Source organism: Anguilla rostrata, chromosome 18 (assembly GCF_018555375.3).
Source record: "Anguilla rostrata isolate EN2019 chromosome 18, ASM1855537v3, whole genome shotgun sequence".
Lineage (NCBI taxonomy): Eukaryota > Metazoa > Chordata > Actinopteri > Anguilliformes > Anguillidae > Anguilla > Anguilla rostrata.
The window spans coordinates 5,530,678-5,550,783 of NC_057950.1; the positions used below are offsets into that span (position 1 = coordinate 5,530,678).

Sequence of the window (20,106 nt, forward strand, 5' to 3'; positions counted from 1 at the left end):
ACATCCTACATGCCACACAGCACAGAAGCAGCAAGGACACAGCACGGCATTACAGCAGCACAGCACACACGAATGGGACTGTTGTATACACAGCAAAGAGCATCACTAGCCTAGCACAACGAGCGTCCAGCATTGCCATGGCTTTATTAGTTCAGCACAGATGGTACGATTGAAAACATAAACAGAGCACAGTGAGCTTCTCAAGATACTATCGAATTACTATCTGCATGTAGAGGACACATCATGCCAAACCCTTGGGCGTGTTGAGTTGGAAACGGAGCGTAAGGGGTTGGAACTTGGAAGACTTCTGTTCTAGAACACTCATTTGACTGGAACACTTCCAAGATGTTGCAAGCCAATTCTCTTGCGCGTATTCTCTGGCGAACCTTTACATGACTAGCTTGAGCATAATTTTTTTTCGCCCACGTCATACACTGTGAACTACTGTTTGTCCTTTCCCAATTCCCATGACTCAATTAGCTGGAAACACTGAACTTCATGAGCGGGAACTCTTTCCACACTCAGAACATTTGCACTGTTTCTTTCCTGTGTGCAGTAACTCCCACCTACTTTGCTGCCAAACCTCTTTCAACACGCATCGCACGTGCACGGTTTCTTACAGCTGTGAACTGTTTCTTACAACTGTTCAAACAAGTCGGTACCATGAGAGTTTTCTTGCCATGCTAAACAGCGTCTCACAATAGCATTTCTCAGTCGCAAATATTTGGCTTGATATAACTTAAAAATACACAATTAAAAAAAAAAAAAAAAAATCTTTTCAAAAGAAACCCCGTGGCGTGCTTTAAAATTGGCATCTTGCCAACTTGTCCTCATGTGTCCTTTTCGCTCTTTTGTGCAGTTAGATAATGTGCATTCAAATGAGGTTTGGACCAGAATCCTTTCACCTACTCCGGGCAGCTGACCCATTTCTCCCCCTCTGCCAGTCTCCAGGTTTTGCAGCTGTAGCCCCCCCCCCCCTTCCCCAGCTGAAGCCTTCTCTACTCTGGGCTCACTCAATTACACTTTGATGTCAGTTTAAATTGGGCTGCTGTGGTCTGTGGGCCTGGTTCCCGCTGGTTTTGCACATGTGGGCTGTGTGTCGATTCCATTATCAAAGCGTTAGCGTTCATATATGGAAGCATCCCCCCTGAACTTGACTTTATCGATGGAGAAAGTGAATCGAGCACAAATATATTTCTGCAAGTATTACTTTCTCCACACAACGAATGTTCATACCTGTTATCAGTACTATAACCAGTAAAGTGGGAACACTTAACAGAAACATTAAAAAAAATAATGATCTCATTCAGCTTTGTTAAGAGGCACTGGCTGCATCTTTATTTATTTAACCCACGTCACAACATCATTCACAGTGAAGAGACAACTGATCTCTCAACAGCTTTTTAGAACGTCAGAGCTGTTCAATATGAATGATACAGCGGAAACAAGAGCAAATTGATTTGCTAGTATTAGTAAACTGAGCAGTTAACAAATTAGACTCATTTTCTATATGTGGATTAATGTCCTGAATCCTGATATATCACACATTTACACAAGAGTTTGGCCGGATACCTGTAAAAAATATAACTATAAAACATATCACAAGGACCTCGTTCCTTGAATTTCACCATTACTGTATATGAGAAACGATCATGCATAGCTTCCAGACCATCCTTTTTCATGGGTTTAAAAACCTGCTGCCATTTAACAGTTTTGACTAATGCATTACAGCCTTTGACACGTTCAGAGGTTTTATGTTGCACATTTTTACGTCAAAGCAGGCTTGACTGCTGCCCTCTCATATCGACAATCACGGATTCAAAATGTCAAATTCAGAATATAGTGATGAGGGCTTCAAATGACCCCATTTTGTGTGTGTGCATTTTCACTTCACTGTTGCCCCTCAGATATCTATTAATCTTTGGACTGATTTGTACATCATCACGCAGTCACCTCGTTCTTCTTTGCTCGGATGCAACTAATGGTGACAGACAGCACTTTGCTGCAAGCCAATCTACATGAGAACTAGTGTCTTTTTAAGGTTGTGTAATAAAGCCACTCCTGCTACAGTGTGCTTTGGGTTCTTCTACGAATGGAAGGCAACTAGGAGTTCAGCTAATGACGGCAGCAAAGTAGACCCAAAATCTCTCCATCTTTTGAAACCACAAAAACAGCAGAAGGACTGAGAGCCGCCCTGCGTCTCTCCCAGGTGCCGCACAGAAGAGAGACCATCACCTACAGTACAATGTATTTACACTCACTTCTTATCAGGAAATATGTAGAGGTTTATCTGGGGCACAAGGAAACCAAGCGCTATTGTTGTGTGGACAGGTACACCATTCTACAACTGTGCCTGGACAGAATAACCAAACTGTGCACACAAAAAAGGCCAGCTTTTGTGCCAGAATGGTTTAAAAGTAACCATTAAACATTATATCAAGTTGTCTGATATGAAGGTTTGCACAAACTATGGAGGTGTGGGGTCTGCCACTTTAAAAGATGACTATTGTTGCAGCAACTTAACCCAAAAATATTCAACTGAGTGCCAAACATTAAGCTTCACCTGCAAATGCTCAAAGCCACAGCTAGAATGTTTCATTAAACATGGGTCTTGCCAATCCATTTCCTCTTCTTTTGACAGAATACATATGTCGGTTTTTTTTCCAGGAAATATTTGCATACTTGTTGTAGCATGACAATGCCTTCTCTTTCCAGTATAATTTTACTGCTGTAAAAAAAAAATTGATCAAGTCAACGGGCCTCCTTCCATAGTTTGCGCCTTCAAACATAAACGCATTTGTGGTCTTTAAGTTTTCGTGGATGAGCGAAACCCTTCCCGCATTTATCGCAGAAGTGCTTCTTTTCGGAATGCGTCTGCTGGTGCGCTTTGAGATTGTTCGCTTGTCTGAAACTCCTCCCGCACGTGCCGCACCTGAACGGCTTCTCCCCCGTGTGTATTCGCTGATGTCGCGCCAGATTAGGCGCGGTGGTGAAACTCGCGCCGCACTTGTGGCAACGGTACGGTTTCTCACCCGTGTGAGTGCGCAGGTGTGCACGGAAGCTGCTTTCCCACGCGAAGGTCCTTCCGCACTTATCACAACTGTGCCGCTTCTTCTCCGTGAGAATATTCTTATGGACGCGGACGCGGGAATTCGCAGAAGAGAGTCCTCCCGAGTGAGTTTTCTGGTGCACCTTCAGGTGGCTGGACTGAGTGTAACTCTTCCCGCACACCGCGCAGATGAACGGCTTCTCCCCCGTGTGTATCAACCAGTGCCTCTTCAGGTTGTTCGAGGCGGTGAAGCACTTGCCGCACACCTCGCAGCAAAACGCCTTCTCCCTCGTGTGGACCACCTTGTGCTTTTTGTACGAACTGCTGGAGCGGAAGCTCTTCCCGCAGTCGAGGCATTCGAAGGGCTTCTCCCCCGTGTGTATCCTCTGGTGTCCCTTGAGGCCGCTCCTCTGGCTGAAAATCCTGCCGCACATGTCGCACGGGAAGGGCCTCTCCCCCCTGTGGACCGCCAGCTGGTGCTTGCTGAGGCTGGTCTTCGCCGTGAACCCCTTCCCGCACTGCGCGCAGCGGAACTGCTTGACGCCCGTGTGAACGACCTGGTGCGTCCTGAGCTGCCCCGGCGTGCCGAAGAGCTTCCCGCAGTGCGAGCAGCGGTGCAGCTTCTTCTCCCCCGCGTGCTCCGTGCGCTGGTGCAGCTTCAGGCTGCACTTGACGGCGAAGTCCCCGCCGCACAGCGAGCAGCGGAAGGGCTTCCCGTCCCGGGACAGGACCTGGTGCGCCCGGACGTGGCTCTGCTTCAGGAAGAGCTTGCCGCAGTGCGAGCAGCCGTAGCGCTTCTCCGCCCCGCGCGCGGCGAGCTGGCGGGCGTTCAGACCGCGCTGGGACCTGAAGCCCCCGCCCCCGCCGCCGCCGCCGCCACGTCGCGCACGGCCGCCCGCTCCAGGCCCCCCCGCGGCCTCCCGCTGAGCGCCCGCCCTCTTCCTCGGGCCCCCCCTCCTCCGCTGGCCACGCCCCGTTTCGCCCGTGACGGCCGAGTTCGGTTCCGAGTTCGGAGCGGGCCGGGGGCCCCGTTTCCCCGGGGGGTTTTCGGCAGGGGCGCATGGCGGCTCACGCGCCTCTGCGCAGTACTGGTGATCCACCAGGGGGCCCGCCCGGGCAACGGCACTCAAACGCTCTGCATCTGCCGGAGAAGAGACGGCAAACATCATCCACAAGACAGGCAGTGTCATACAAGCCAACTGGATGTTATGTTCTGCCCGTGAGTTACTTCAGCAGTTACAGTAAGAGGACCACAGCCGGGAAAGAATGACCCGTTTAATCACAGATTAGATGTTTGTCTATAGACTTAAGTCTAGCTGAGGCCATTATTGCTACACCTTTATAAAGTAAACCTGAATCAAACTGTCCATTCACACTACAAGTAGGAGTGCCATACTCAGGTCCTGGAGGGCTGCAGTGTCTGCAGGTGTTATTGGCTTCCTCCTAGTCAGCTGCCAGGTAAGGCCCTGAGAACAAGGTGTGTGCATTCCTTAGCCAATCAGTGACTTAAATGAATCACTGGTGCAGAAACGCACTGAAGCCAGCAGACACAGCAGCCCTGCTGGACTGGATTCTGACACTCATGCAGTACAACAGTGATTGCATTCTGAGCATGTTCTGTACTGCAGGTGAGCTTGCCACAGCTTTAGCAAAGACTCAATCATTTGTGCAATAAAAACCATTATTTTAACAGTTACGCTACACATTAAGAGCCAAGGAGAACAAACACAATGATATAAGCCTTTTTATACAGTTTGGATTTAAAATTAATCGGTTTACCCTGAAAGCAACAAAATACTGTAAAAAGTCACAGGTATATTTTAGAACCATCTCCTTGGCTACAGATCTCACCACACACACTGTGTGCGTAATGGCGTGTTTACACTGTGCACTGCCATCTCTGTCTTCCTCACCTGAGGAAGCTGAAACTTACCACTCACAGCGTATCCATTTCGATCGGTGATGTCAGAGTTGAACTCCGCTGGACTGGGCTGTGGGGCCTGGTCCTCCTCACAGTGCTGGCTCTCATCTGTTAGCATCTCCGTAGCACAGACCTCTTCTACATCTACGGGGACAGTCACCACAAATAAAACATTTTAGTGTTCGCAAAGAGGGGGAGGTTTTTATTGCGAGCGTACGTTCAGCACTTGTGGTGGCCTTGTTACCCTTGTAAAAAATAACTGAAAAGAGGAAACTGGCGATGGCAGATGAAGGGTGTGTGATTATGGGAGTGTAACTGCATAGTGTGCTGTTAATTCTATAAATACGAACCAAGTCTGTAAGTTCTCAGTACTTAAATCCCGCACATCAGGTTTCTATATATTGTCAGGCTTTATCAGCAACCCTGGGGGCTCCCAACTGGCAGAGTCCGTAAAGGTGCCCAGCAGATCATCAACCCATGGGGCAATTTACTGTAGAGCAGCCCCTGCTCACCACATGCAAAGCTGAATTACAATTACAGCAGATTAGGCTAAGAAACGTGGCGTTAAAATACCCAGTATTTATTTACAATGAGTATCCAAAAGCAGCATGGTATGTGGGCTCAAAAGAAGAAAAAAAAAAGGCATACTACTACAGACACACACCTATTTCCTGTCCCCCGTGCTCATGGCCAACCTGGACTCCCACAGAGCAGCTGGGTGTGTTCGCTGAGCTCTCCGGTGCTCTGCCCTCCCCGTGCGCTCTCACTGTCCTCAGCTGGCTCTCCATCAGCTGCAGCTTCCTCTTCAGGACCTCGTTCTCCCTCTGACTCTGGGACCTCTCCAGACGCAGCGCCGCAGAGCCCTCCTCCACGAGTCTGCCGATCTTCTCCCGCGCCTCTTTTGTCAGAATCCCCATGACTAACTAAAAAAAATTTTTTTAAAGTATAAATAGGCATGTCAATCAACTTAGAAATGAGAGTGTAATGTATTGTCACACTTGCCGCCTTCAAAGTCTGGCAAATGACACTTTTCTGTCAGTTTTACACCGCACAGATTCAGGTTCTTGTTTGTTACAGAAACTATTGACAAAACAACCACCATAACCATTTTTCCAACAGTTTCTAAGGCAGTGAAGTCATGCTTAAACAACACACAATTTTTTTCTCCTACAGTAAGGGCAAACCACCTTACGTTTTCTCCAGACAGAGAGCGCTGAAAGAGAGCATTTAATTGACATTAAACACATCAAACAAGGTGAAAGTACATCTTTCCCACACCGTTGCTATGATTTTATTTTTCGTAAAACAGCTGCAAGAAAGTGGGAGAAAAAATTCAGGGCAAGACAGAATAACATGTCTGTGCAGTGTCACAGATCGACAAAACGGCAGTAAAACCTCATATTATGCTAGGCAAAAATAAAAATGTGTATATATACACTACAGGGGCGCAGGTGGCAGGGAGGACGGGGGGGGGATACGCCCCCCCCAGTTTCATAGGGGCCCCTATCCGTCCCCCCGGATCGGGGTAGTTGTATAAGCTTAAACGTTGAGACCTTTCTTTTGCTCACAGTTTGGTCCCCTCCAGTTCAAAAATCTCTCCTGTGCCCCTGATGCACTATATGATCAAAAGTATGTGGACTCCCCTTGGTCTGGTGCTATTTTTAATGGTTTGGTCTAACCCCTTTAGTTCCAGTGAAGGTGAATCTTAATGCTACATCATACAATCACATTCTAGATGATTCTGTGCTTCCTCAACAGTTTGGGGAAGGCCCTTTCCTGTTTCAGCATGACAGTACCCCAGGGCACACAGCAAGGTCCATATAGAAATAGTTTTGTCAAGAACAGTGTGGAAGAACTTGACAGGCCTGCACAGAGCCCTGACCTCAACCCCATCCAACACCTTTATGATCAACTGGAAACCCAACAGCGAGCCAGGCCTAAACTACATGGTAAAACCAAAACGTATAGAAATACCCTTTGACAAAAGCTTTATAGACCTTACTCTGGCTGCAAGTCGCTAGTCGGCGGTAGAGAGCCAATGAGGTCTGTAGCAATGCAGGCTTGACATAGGGACGATATGTGTTTGTTGCACACGTGCGTTTTATTACATGATTATTAAGGAAAAGTCCATTTAAAACCAAACTTCGCGATTCATTAGCAGTGAAAACACCTCGCATTTCTCAGGTAACGTTATCCCTCACCCCACGTCGAAACCAGGTTCTGAATGCATTTTTTAATAGATAATACGCTCATATTAGGCATTCAGAACTTCGATTCAGTGCAATCGTTCAGCTAAATATTAGGACAGTAGCTACAGTTAATAAAAAAACAGCAAATGCTTGCATCTCCCATTAGCGCAGTGTCAGAGACACGCGCGGCCATTGAAAAGAAACACATAACTCACCGCTAGAAACTCGCTCTCCAACACTTTCTTTGGAGAATCGTTTTCAGCCTGACTCGACATCTCAGAACTCAAGTCAGCAGACTGAGGGGAACCTTCACCAACAAGTTTATTAAATTCTGCCACGGCCGCTTTAGTCAGTATATCCATAACAGAAGCTAACTTAGTCTGAAATGTACTAAGATTCGACATATCGCCGTGAATTTCAACAACGCCTTTATTAATTAAGACATCGGTTTATAAATTACATAGATAGGTAGGCTAAATGCATACATAACGTGTGGACGCACTATGGCATAACTATCCTATCCCTCCTACAAAAGCGACTGGAGAGCAACAAACACTGAGGTTATTAGTTCCGGTCCAAACCGGAAATATTACTTTGGAACAAGTACAAACATAACAAAAGGTAACCAAAATAAATATCTCATGCTTTATATAGCCTATGTCATAAAATAAATGGTATTTAGATTTAGCAGCAAAGTATTTTATTCACAAATAGATTTTTAAAAATAAGCATTTTAAATGTGCTTTATAAATCAAATTTACTTATATAACTGCATTAACATACTTTCCCCAGATACACATCTCAAAGGACAGCTTCTCCGTTTGTAAAGCTCACTAAGACAATTCTCTTTACATGAAGGCTTTTCGAAAGAGCCTTCTCCTCTCAAAACCAGCCAAGCTGACATTATGCAGACCACCCAGATTTACACTTATCTTTAAAACCAGCATTGCAGGAAAATACAACAGCTGATGATGGATTGAATGCCAAAACATCCGCTGGCCTGTTTTTGGCTTCATGCATGATACCAATATATTTAGAAAGCCATAAACCAAATTACATTTTTGTTTTGTTTTAAATGCGGGTTAGGTGTTCTTAGACGCACCAAGCTTGTTTTGAGCCCAGTGGTTTGGTACATTTTAAAACATGAAGAGATTATCATTTCAATATAATTTCCATTTAGCAATACACCAGATTATGAACGCTTGCTACAGATGCACAGGAAGTGGTACAATGGCATAACTTTGCTGACAGTTGTAAAGATTCTCCTGTGGCTTTGTGGGTCAGGTTTTGATTAGTATTATTTCAATAAATGTAATGTTTTTCTTAGTAAATTATGTTGACGCTGCCTCTGAATTAAGTCTCTTTAATCTCACCCCATCCCCAAAATAATCCCTTTTTTTCCCCCCAGTCCACAACAGTGAAAATTACTGATATAATTTGATTTCCTAACAATTCAGTACTTCATATTCCAAAATTCACTCATTCCAGAACACGGTGCCTTAGCGCTGTCTGTTTCTGGAATACTTACTGTACGTGTAAATGAATGTTGATTCTTGAACAAGAAATAACAGTGTAATTTGCTGGATGAAAGAATATTATTAATGATGCTACATTCAGTGTTTAAAACATGATTTACGTTGTTGTTTTGATTATTAATTTATATTTGTAGTTACATGATAATATTCTATAGATAAAATAAATATTGTTCAAGTAGTTTAATATATTTTGATATTAATACACGCCACCACATTCAAATATGTAAGTAACATATTTATGTTTATGTTAATAGGTGGCTGGACATAATTATGTCTAAAACCAAGGTGTGCTCACACCCTTTCCATCATGTTATTTTACAATCCACAATCATCCTGTCAGGTTTGCATTAGTACAAACTTAGGACTAGTACATTAGATCTCATCATAAATATCATCATCATTTTTCAGTTCATAAGGTCATTGAGAAAAAAAAGGGTTCTGAGTGCATTGTAAACAATGGAATTGTTGAATTAAAATAAATATACAACATGCATTTGGTGCTATTCAAATTCAAAAGAGACATGAAGGACACAAAATGAGATTGAATGCAGCAGCTTGTTAAGTCCTAGTGAAAACAAAACGAGGGTAGGCAGAGCAATTATATGATTTGCAAACCATTAAGTGGGAATTATGAGTGATTACGGGAGTGGGGTTTAAAGATTAACTTCCGCATTAAAAACATGACTATATATTAATATGAATCTTAAGAACAATAAGCCATAATAGCACAGTGGTCATGGTGCTTAGTATATTTAGCTGTTCAATCCCCTACAATAGGGCTTAGATAAACAAAGCAATGTGTTTAATCGTTTGATGTGGAGAGCAAACAGTTTGCATTCTTCAGTAAACAAGAGCCATGTCATATAGGTCAAAGAACTGGAGAGGATTCATAAGTGACAAAACCAATTATCCACTCCAAACAAATTTGTTTTAGATTTACCGCAGATTTGCTAACATTTACTTATTAATACCAATGTAGAGCAACACATTATAACATGTTGACACGTGATGAAAAAAAAAAAAAAGGTTACACAAAGTGTGTCGATGATTTTTTAAGAAATATTTCATGTCTGTTAATTTTCTTGTCAAAGACAAACACTGGCCAAAAGTCTGTGGGTTATTCATTTGTATTTGGGTAAAGAAAGAGAAGAGTAAAAATGGCAAACAATCTGTCAGCCTTCTGATTCAGAATCCATAATGCTATTTTTGTTTCTTTAACATGCCGACACATTTAGTTATTCAAGGTTTAGGGACAAAGGAGGAATGCTTTCATAATGAAGGGCACTGTAAGAATACCTAAACACCCTCAATCAGAAACCCATGATGTCATTGATAATTCAGAAACAAAAACGAGATGTAAAAATAGTTTTAACACCTGTAGGAACTAAGATATGACAACAGCAATTTAACTTAAACTGGGTTAAAAAGCATGAAATAAAAGCCATTAACGGTATTCAGAATAAATTTAATTTTAGAAGGAATTGCTATGTCAATTAGCCCCAAGTGATAAATACTTAAGTCAAAGCAGAAATTAGACAAATTAAATTACAAAAGAAACTGACCATGTAAACACAACACATTTCTGTTGACCGAAACAGAATTGCGGTGTGATATTTGTAAACAAAATTATGCAGTTGCCAAAATGCTCGTCAGCTGTAGCTTTAGCTATAATCCTCCTAAGGAAGTCCCAACAACACAGCACACACAGCTTGTTGACATTTCATTTTCATGACAAAGAAATATCTTTAATGCGCATTATCTACGATACTTGGATAACGATCCATTAGCTCCTCCTAGTAATTGTTGTTTTCAGTCGCTCGATTGCTTTGTCACACTGGCCTTGACCCAGTTAATTTATGGATAAACGAGATGTTATTGACCGTGCTCTCCTAGTATACAGAAAATGATCTGTAATGCTGTCGTGAGGTTATGAGAGCTAGAGATGATTTGTCCTTGTATCTCCATTGCTACAATGTCACTTCCTGTAATGGTATCCGTTTCGGTTATTTTTGCACATTGTGGTTTGACTGTCTTTCTCTTTTTGTATGGGTGCGGCGCTGACAGCAATGTATTATAACTCAGCCTACAGAAGCAACACAAGGCTGACGTTGTTTCCCATGCCTTCAACTGGGGTTCTCCTAGCACAGTACTGTTGTCTTTACTTCAGGTACACTACCTCTCTCCCTGGATTTAAGGTAGAACTAAAATCTGAAAATTTTAACCTATAAATGGATTTTAATTCAATAAAAATGGTATCAGTTACATTTTCTGACTCGTTTTGAGTGCTTTTGTTGCATTATTAAATATATGCATTATTATAATAAATATATTAATGTTTCATCAGAATCTATAACAATCACAACTTAGTACCTCACATTATAAGATGCATCTTTCTGAAAAAAATAACTCTTCTGACTGTTGGACTCGAAAATAAACTTTTTGTCTGATAATGGCAGAATCTATTTTTAAAACTCTGCTACTGATACACAGTCCTTTATCGACACACAAATAGAAATACATGGGACTTGTAAACCAAAGCTGCTACATCATCTTTTCCCACAGTGCAAAAAACAACTGTATTCTTCGCCAGTATTCAAGATTTGAGATCTTCGAGGTTACTTATCAAGCAAACACACTTGTGTTCTTTGAGTTTCCTCAAGTACTCAAAACTCCTCCCACACTTGTCACAGGTGTGTCCTCTCTCACCCATGTGAATTTGTTCATGTGCTTTAAGGTTAGTAGCTTGTCTGAACCACTTTCCACACGTGGCACAGCTGAACGGTTTCTCTCCCGTGTGTATCTGCTGATGGCGTCTGAGGTTCTGCACCAGGCTGAAGCTTGCCTTGCATTCATTGCAGCCGTACGGTTTCTCCCCAGTGTGAGTGCGTTTGTGTAAATAAAGACTGCTTTCCCGCGTGAAGGTCTTCCCACACTCGGTACAGCTGTGCAGTTTCTCTCCTGTGTGAATCAGTTTGTGTCTGCTGAAATAGCTCGCGGAGCTGTAACTCTGTCCACAGGTGTCGCAAGTGTACGGTTTCTCTCCCGTGTGAACTCTCCGGTGCGATTTGAGCGCGCTCTTCTGACTGAAGCGCTTCCCGCACGTTTCGCACGCGAACCGTTTCTCTCCGGTGTGAATCGTCTGGTGCACTTTCAGATGGCTGGCCTGGGTGAAATTCTTGCCGCACACCGCGCAGCTGAAAGCCTTTTCTCCGGTGTGCGTCCGCTGGTGCCTGTGCAGGTTCGACAAAATGCTGAAGCTCTTCCCGCACACGTCGCAGCAAAAGGCCTTCTCTCTCGTGTGAACCACCTGATGGGTCTTCCACGAGGTTTGGTGGCTGAAACTCTTCCCGCATTCAAAACACTGATACGGTTTCTCTCCTGTGTGAAGCCTCTGGTGCGTTTTGAGGCCACTTTTCGTGCCGCAGCTCTTTCCACACTTATCGCAGCTGTGTGGCCTTTCTCCGTCATGCACGGTCAGCTGATGAACACTGAGGCTACGTTTCGCCGTGAAACTCTTCCCGCACTTCGTGCAACTATACGGCCTGTCGCCCGTGTGCACAACTTGGTGCGCTTTAAGTTCACTGGGTGTGCTGAACAGCTTCTCGCACTGTGCGCAATGATACGGTCTCTCTCCCTCGTGCGCCATTTGCCGATGTAGCTTGAGACCACATTTCACTCCGAAATCCTTTCCGCACAAGGAGCAGCTAAACGGCGTCCCTGCCGTGTAAAGTCTCTGGTGGGCTTTAAGATGACTCCGCATCCCGAACTTCTTGCCGCAGTGTTCGCAACCGAACGGCTTCTCTCCTTTGTGAACCGTCAGCTGATGCACGCCAAGATTAATTTTTGACCTGAAGCTCTTCCCGCACTGCGCGCAGCTGAACGGTCTCTCCTCTGTGTGAACAATCTGGTGAGCTTTAAGGTAACACTGTTTTAAAAAGGTCCTCCCACACTGGGTGCAACGGAACCGTTTCTCTCCACTGCTCGCTTCCCGGCTGGCCTTCGTGTTCCTCGCAGTTGAAAGCTTTGAATTGTGGGTATTGTCGATGGCCGAGTTTAATTTTACAGGTGAGGGCTGTGAAACGCACTCCTCTTGGCTTTCTGAAGGTGTTGGCTGTACACCAGGCTCCTCAGTGTACCGTTCAGCATGTTCATTAGACAATGTCTCTCCAGCATCAGGGCCAGACTTTACTGCATCTGTGAAGAGATTAATGACAACACGTCATACGTATTGGGATGATTACATCCTGTATGAAGAACGCGTGACGGACGGTTCTTCTCCCAGAGAACCCTATTTAGCCAAGTTATGCCAATCTGCTATAGTGTAAAGCACACCTGTACAAACAGGTGAGAGAGGACTGGCGACCGGCTCTGTGCATTACTACATTCTTAAAACATTTACCGATATTCAACTGCACATTTTTCCCAATTTTTTTGATCTCTCTCAGTTGTACACTTTTACAAATACATCAAGTTTACTCAGACCCACTCAGGGGGGGGGGGGGGGTCACGGATAGGGACGGGATCACAGTGCCGAAACTGTCACGCCCGCTCGTGAGTCCGCTGCCCCTGCCGTGTCACGTGGTCTCTCCCGGGCGGCCATTTTAAGAGAGAACATTCTAGCACACTATCATTTCTCACCTTCCACTGGCCTCACTCTGTGCTGGTCGGAGTGCAAGCCATCTGAAGGCACCGGTGTGTCAATTACAGCTATGTCAACAGCAGCATCACAGGGTGAAACGTCATTCTTAATGATATTAATGTATCACCACTTACAGGAACCCCTGACATTCAGGGAGAGGCACAAGTCGTCGTTCGGGACCTCTTCCCCAATTCTGCCCTCCTTCTCACGAGGGGACTCCGCTTTCTGCTCTTCCGTGTGTGGAGGCTGAACAGAACAGCAATATCACAGCGTATAAGGCACGTATGCAAGTACTGCAAGGAATAACTGTGGACCCACATATTTACGAGGTCATTCAAATTTCGTCACGCCAGATATCATATTTATCTACTTTTGGTTGTGAATCTCGTCGTGCCAGTTCCGCTGCTGCGTATCTAAACAGGAACTGGTCACAGTGCCTCAGTCTCAGTCTGAGACACCGAGACGCAGATTTCAGTCTGACCTGGTCTCTCGTGATGACGGACTGACGCGGAGTCGTCTCCTCTTCCGCTGACAAGGGCTCTCCATCGCTCCACAGGCTGGACGTGGGAGGACGCTCCTCTGAAACTATGAGGTCAGAGGTCAGTGTTCAACATTCACATCCAACACAAAATAATACATACATATATATATTTAACCACATAGCAAATTATTTTACCACAAGGTAAACACACCAATATGCAGTACATTAATGATGTAAGAGTAATTTTCTGATTGACAGTACATGTGTGTTAACATAGAGACAATCACATGATTAAATATATCCTTTATTATTCTCTTGATTATTGTTATACCATATATCCCAATGTAAGTGATTTGAAATATACTCTTTATAGCAAATAGTTACAAATCAAGTGTTTAGACCTTTGCATCGTCTGTTCTGAGTTCTGGAAAGTGAGAAGACACACTGTCTGAGAATTGGTCAGTAAACAAAAAGATAAATGATCAAGGCCTAAGTGTGGAAAAACAGATTGTCCTATTCTCCACATATTGGGAGGACTGGAGGATTTATTGTACGGTCAATCTTATCGGGAGACAAAATAAAGCTGGGAAGACCAAAGTTGTCAGACCGGGTATCCACTGCTAAGGAGGGTAAGGATTAATTAGGGCAGGGGGCAGCTGTTTAGGTGAGAAGGAGAAACACGCCTCCTGTGCCCAGTGGAAAGTTACTGAGCTTGTGGATATAAGGAACGGCCTATGCATCTGAAACTTCAGAGAGTTTTGTGAGTGCTCTCTCATTCTTTCTTCTCCTTGCAAGTTGAATAAAAGTCTTATTGATCTTTGAAAGTGCTGTGACTCTGTGTTATTGGGGAAGGATCTCACCTCTGGGTATGTGGGGATGGGAAACGGTAATTTCCCTGACAATGAATACTATAGTCACTTCATGGTCACTCTAGACAGTAGCTAGTAATACTCAGCTTGACCACAGCTAATGAAGTAAATAAAGTACAAATAACTCCACCCCTGCCTTTACTTTGGTTTGAAAAACTGGCAAAAAATATGTAAACTTGCTTGGTGTGGATGCAGATTAAGTTCCCTTGACTCACTGTCCTTCTGATGAGCTATTAGGCTATGTGTGGTAATACAGGCAGGCTCTGTTATGAGAGATGTAGGGCTTCTAGAATTACTTTTATTTGGGTAGATGTGGAAGAACATCTCTGATCTCTTATTACATCAAGACTTGCATGGACCAACTATGCAGGACCATCTCAAAATTTCTTTCTATTCAAAATATAGTGCTGAATTGCCTAGTTCTGCCATTAAAACTCAGTCCGAGAATGTGTTTGCGTACTAAATCTAATAGCATTTGTCATAGGCATAATAAAACAGCAGGATACACTGTCGATGCCTTACCTCCTGCCCTTCTGAATCCCTCTCCAACCTGAACAACAACCGAGCAGCGGAGTGCGTTTGCTGAGCCCTCCATGGCTCTTCCCCTGGACACAGACGGGATCCTTTCCAACTGTATCATGGCAGGGCTTTGATCCAAGAGCTTGTTGATTTTTTCCATTGCCTCTTTTGTTAACGTCTCCATAATAGAGAGCATCCGGTCCTGAAACGGCACCAAGTCAAACACCACTTCACGCAGAAAATCATCGATAAAAGTGGTTTTCTTTATTTAATTCTTTCTTTTTTTCAGAAAGGTTAGGATGTAAACGTCCATAGTGAAAATATATTATAATGACAAGGTACTACCTAAATCTCTTTTATTTAACCAGGTACCGTCGTCATATAAAGTACATCTTACAGAGGAATCATTACAACGGCTTACAACATATTCGCGAGGTAGTACCCATGTGACTACCGGAGTTGAAAGCAAACCTCTAAAAATCATTTAAGACTCTTGCATCCGAAAATTATCCACCAAATGCTCAGAAACACTCTGAAACTAAAAATAACGGTGCGATGTCCGGGTGACAGATGGAATTTATTGGTACAGTCCATAGTGCCAGTTTTTATCTCGCAGATAAAAGTATATATATAGTCGCCTAAAGCAAAAACTTTCAAAGCTGGACACAATCATAGACGCAACTCACCGTCCTAAACTCGGAGTCTGTAAGTTGACTGTTTGGCTTTTGGTTCTTAGAGCACATCTTCAGTCGAAACTTAACAGAACTGGACAAACAGTCGTCAAAAAGTTTCTCCATTTCTACCACGACCGCTTTAGCCAACAGATCCATAACAGAGGCCAACTGAGTTTTAAATATTGCAGGAATCAGCATTTCAGTGGACGGTTTATACGCAACACTTCATAGAAGAAAACGCGTTATTGCTATGACCATTCGAGTCCCCCCACCACTGAACAGTTCATTGCCCAAAACACATGTGTTGGGAGGAACAACACAAGTGATGCACACGAATTGAGTAGTTCCGGGCGGTACCGGAAATATTAAAGGGACGCAACCACTGAACTGTATTAGAACTACAGATCGGTTCTGTGATTTCCTCACTGGAGATTTACCTCTCGCTCGCTCACACACACGCACACACACCCACACCTATGGAAGCAGCACAGCAGAGTGAAGAGATCGACCTACAATAAACTTACTATATTACATTACATTACAGGCATTTGGCAGACGCTCTTATCCAGAGCGACGTACAACAAAATGTATAACCATAACCAGGAACAAGTGTAAGTGTACTACAGGTAAATAATTATAGCCTACATGTTATTGTTATTGGTGGATCGTTTATTAGTAATCACGTCGTGTTATCTTAATACTCAAATAATGCAAAGCTTAAATATTTGCAAAACGCAAGAAAAATAATTAGAAGTAGTGCTTGTGTCAGAGGAAATGCAAAAGAACTGCTGGTGATCTCAATAATTATTTATACCGTCTTACTATAGGAACTACACGGAGCCTTCCTTTGCTGTGATAACTAATGGATCTGTTGATTTTGCATTTTATTATATATATATATATATATATATATATATATATATATAACTATATATATATATATAGAGAGAGAGAGAGAGAGAGAGAGCGATAATGAATATAATGTGAAGATAAATATGTCTTCAGACAAAAATGCATGGCGTATCAAATTTATTTTCCAATATGTAGTTTTGTTCATGTTGCTGGTACTACCTTATTTTCACAAACAAACTTTTTAATAACATTCAACATCCACACGGCTAAAGTGCTTGACAATTTTGCATTTCGAGAACCAAGAATGTTCTTTCCTCTTTTTATACAGCACGAGATCTACACAACGACTGTGAAAAATATGGCTTTCAGCTCCTCTAAACGCATTTTATAGTGCATAGAAATGAAGCGGGACATTCAGAGTAACAGTTTTGCTCTCATATGCACCTGAATATACAATGTTCCATCAGCTGCCATGGATATTTTAAAGCCTTTCAGCTTTTCAGAAAAAGAGGAAAATGGTTCAAGAGAAGCTCAGTACTTGATGTTTGTAAGAAATAAAAATAAAAAATGTGGACAGAACCAGCTTGATGTAAAAACCCCTGATTATTAGAAGTGCATTTCAGAAAATACAGAGTAAATGGATATTAGAAATTAAAAAAATTAATTAATCTCTCATATTTAACATTATTAATACGTTATAAAACGTTTTCACACACAATTATGACATAATTGAAAATAGGAAGACGAGCACACTCCTAACAACTCGATGTGAACATTGCACGGGTCTCGTTTACATTGTCTTTTTTTTGTTTGTACTTTGCGTGCATTATACACGATATTGTCCGAGTTCACGTTTATTTACACCAGTTTAGCTTTCATTTTCAGAATCACTCCTGGTATCCTTGGGGGGCGGCGCGGGTTTCAAAGTGCTTTTGCTGTCCTGCTTGGAAGTGCTGGATAGGTCTATTGCCATGTCCTCGGAGTCGTCCGTTGTGTTGGCTCTGTTCGCCCACGCGATGTCGCTGTCTTTCACCTTTGTTTCCTCCGGGTACGAGTCCGAGTGAGTGGACTCCGGTGTGCCTGGCGGCTTCTTCACTATTTCCATCGACTTTTTGTGCATGCCTATATAGAAAGGAAAATGGCACGAAAAGTTATCGAATTGGCTCACAAGGGCTTGAGATCACAAGACTAATTCAAAATTGGTTAATGTTCATCTGGTGTATCTTAACTACAGGTTTTCTGATTCAAAGAGCAGCACATTAAAAAAGTCCTAACAAATATTTATTTAAAAAATCTTTAAATAGGCCTAAATTAAATATAAAGCTGTAGGTTAATACAGTCCACGGTTAACTTTACAGTTCCATTACAATTCAACTCAAACATTCAATTTCAAAATTCAGTTTTACTTTGTCACAAAACACCTCAGCTATGTATTCAAAAGTCAATCAAATACATAATTGAGTAGTATATTATAAATAAACGAAACAACCTGCTGGCTCACCTAGAAGCCAGGGAGCGCAGGACCCCATCATCCCGCTCTTGGCGGAGTTGATGATCGACTCGGGGAGCGGGATGGAGTGGCGAACCATGGCGCCGTAAAGCCCGTATTCAGCCATCACGCTGCTGCGACCCCAACACTTCTCGCGCTTCCGCCACTTGGCCCGACGGTTCTGGAACCACACCTGGAGGGGGAGGGGGGAGACAACCAAATTATAAACCAACGTAAATTAATTAACTGGTCACAGTTTCATCCTATATGTCAAAACGTCGTGTAGAGCTTCTATTTGCATCGAGGTTACAGCCTACCTGTATCCTGTCCTCGGGCAATTCCGTCTTCATCGCGAGCATTTCTCTTGCGTAAACATCTGGATAATGTGCCTCGTGGAAAGCCTTTTCGAGTTCTTCGAGCTGATGTGACGTGAATACAGTTCTGCAGAAAAAGTGGATGGAAATTCTCAACGTCCGTTGCATTTAAAGTAGCCAATCAAATAGTACATTTACTAATGGTTATGTCTCCAACAGGCATTTTATACATATTATTTGGGATGAGAATAAAATAATACTTTGTAAAAAGAAGGAAAAAAGATCATATTACCTGTGCCTCCTCTTTTTTCTCTTTTGAGAATTTCCTGAATTCTTTGCATCATTTCGATCTCCAGAAAGACAGTCGTCATCTGAAAATATAAATTAAAAAGTTACATTTTTTCACATTCATGATTAGTGGATACACTCACCAGACTAAACAAACGGGATTTCCGCTTCCCTTCATTTTTATATTAACATTAGGCTATGTATTTTATATTCATGGAAGATTTGGCTAATCTAAGCCCAATAATAAATAATATATCTTCCCAATAATAAATCGATTGGCAAATAATTTAAAATGGTTGAAAGAAAAATTAGGCTATTTTGTGTTAAAAGGTTTAAAATTCTGTGAGGAAAATCTAAAACATGTGACTTGACCTGGCTGCCTGATTGTTTTTGCTTTAAAGTATAATGGTCGTTCTGTGAGGCCGTGCTGTCGTTCCATTTTGGTATAGCTGTCACTACCTAACGAAACTTTCACCTTAAGAATAGCATCATCCGAAAGTTTCAGAAAATTAATTTTTAAAAATTAGGTAAATATATACCGGAATAGTTCTCCCTTTGCGGCTCCAAATTCTGCATAAAATGATTCTCCGTCCTGGACTGAAGAAGAGGTATGTGGCTCGGGAGAAAACAGGGAGTCCCGGGAGGTTGCTGTGCCGCTAGACTGCAGAGGAACCCCAAACCAAGGGGCAAGGAGCCCCCGGCGAAAGAGAAGCCCCCAATCCCTGCACTCTGGCCGTCGCCGTTGGCACCAACTCCGGGTCCTGCTGGATGGGGTTGCAAATCAGTCTCGAGACCCAGGAGGTCGGTGATTGCAAAACCTTTAGATCTAAACCCAGGTCCATTGAGCCGCGCTTTGTCGATTCCAAAAGTCGGCGCCAAAATCTTGACTTTGGGCTTCTCGTCCGTGGAATCCTCTCTTCCTGTCATGGTAGACATCTGTATTTTGACTTTCTCTTCCCTCCCACTGTTCAGAGCGATGATGGAACGGGAGAGGGCATAAGGCGGACAATTTATCCTCGTGCCGTACAACAGGGATAACTCCAGCGTCCAATCAGATCCACTGTGAGATCTGTCAAAGCTACAAGAGGCGTTTCCCTTTTTTTCAATCCCAGAGGATTAATTGCCACCAATTTTCCTTTAAATCCGATAAGGATTTTTTCTCTCTCTCTGAATTGGTTCTAAGTCGTTCTCTTGATGACAGATTTCACTTATCTTTGAGGCTTGATACATTTGTATTAATGTAGGCTATGCTACATTTAAATCAGTCTTTACAAATGCGCAGGAAAT

General features: G+C 43.0%; 2 protein-coding genes across 3 annotated transcripts; both read right to left on the reverse strand.

Annotated features, from left to right (window-relative positions):
- Positions 1-1,311: 1,311 nt before the first annotated feature.
- LOC135245206 (zinc finger protein 850-like) lies at positions 1,312-16,202 on the reverse strand. The gene is made up of 9 exons (XM_064318125.1): positions 15,889-16,202; positions 15,206-15,404; positions 13,815-13,918; positions 13,468-13,579; positions 11,291-12,888; positions 7,375-7,596; positions 5,635-5,893; positions 4,983-5,114; positions 1,312-4,190 (listed from the first exon to the last, which is right to left on the reverse strand). Exons 1-9 carry the CDS (start codon positions 16,072-16,074, stop codon positions 2,782-2,784), a joined length of 4,221 nt encoding a protein of 1,406 aa, XP_064174195.1. The 5' UTR covers positions 16,075-16,202; the 3' UTR covers positions 1,312-2,781.
- A 688-nt stretch (positions 16,203-16,890) lies between these two features.
- Positions 16,891-19,810, reverse strand: vsx1 (visual system homeobox 1 homolog, chx10-like). Of its 2 annotated transcripts, none has more exons than XM_064317152.1 (5): positions 19,359-19,810; positions 18,824-18,902; positions 18,535-18,658; positions 18,218-18,410; positions 16,891-17,850 (listed from the first exon to the last, which is right to left on the reverse strand). In XM_064317152.1, exons 1-5 carry the CDS (start codon positions 19,753-19,755, stop codon positions 17,597-17,599), a joined length of 1,047 nt encoding a protein of 348 aa, XP_064173222.1. In that variant the 5' UTR covers positions 19,756-19,810; the 3' UTR covers positions 16,891-17,596. The 2 variants fall into 2 exon arrangements, with proteins under 2 accessions (XP_064173222.1, XP_064173223.1); XM_064317153.1 differs by having other exon boundaries at positions 18,230-18,410; positions 19,359-19,809.
- Between the last annotated feature and the right edge of the window lie 296 nt (positions 19,811-20,106).

Coding starts and splice junctions, on each gene's coding strand:
- vsx1 (XM_064317152.1), bottom strand. CDS start 19,755: ATGTCTACCATGACAGGAAGAGAGGATTCCACGGACGAGAAGCCCAAA. Junction 18,903..19,358: donor GCAAAGGGAGAACTATTCCG/GTATATATTTAC, acceptor TTATATTTTCAG/ATGACGACTGTCTTTCTGGA. Junction 18,659..18,823: donor AGAAAAAAGAGGAGGCACAG/GTAATATGATCT, acceptor CTTTTTCTGCAG/AACTGTATTCACGTCACATC.
- LOC135245206 (XM_064318125.1), bottom strand. CDS start 16,074: ATGCTGATTCCTGCAATATTTAAAACTCAGTTGGCCTCTGTTATGGAT. Junction 15,405..15,888: donor CAGACTCCGAGTTTAGGACG/GTGAGTTGCGTC, acceptor GTGCCGTTTCAG/GACCGGATGCTCTCTATTAT. Junction 5,894..7,374: donor TGGAGAGCGAGTTTCTAGCG/GTGAGTTATGTG, acceptor AATTTTTTTTAG/TTAGTCATGGGGATTCTGAC.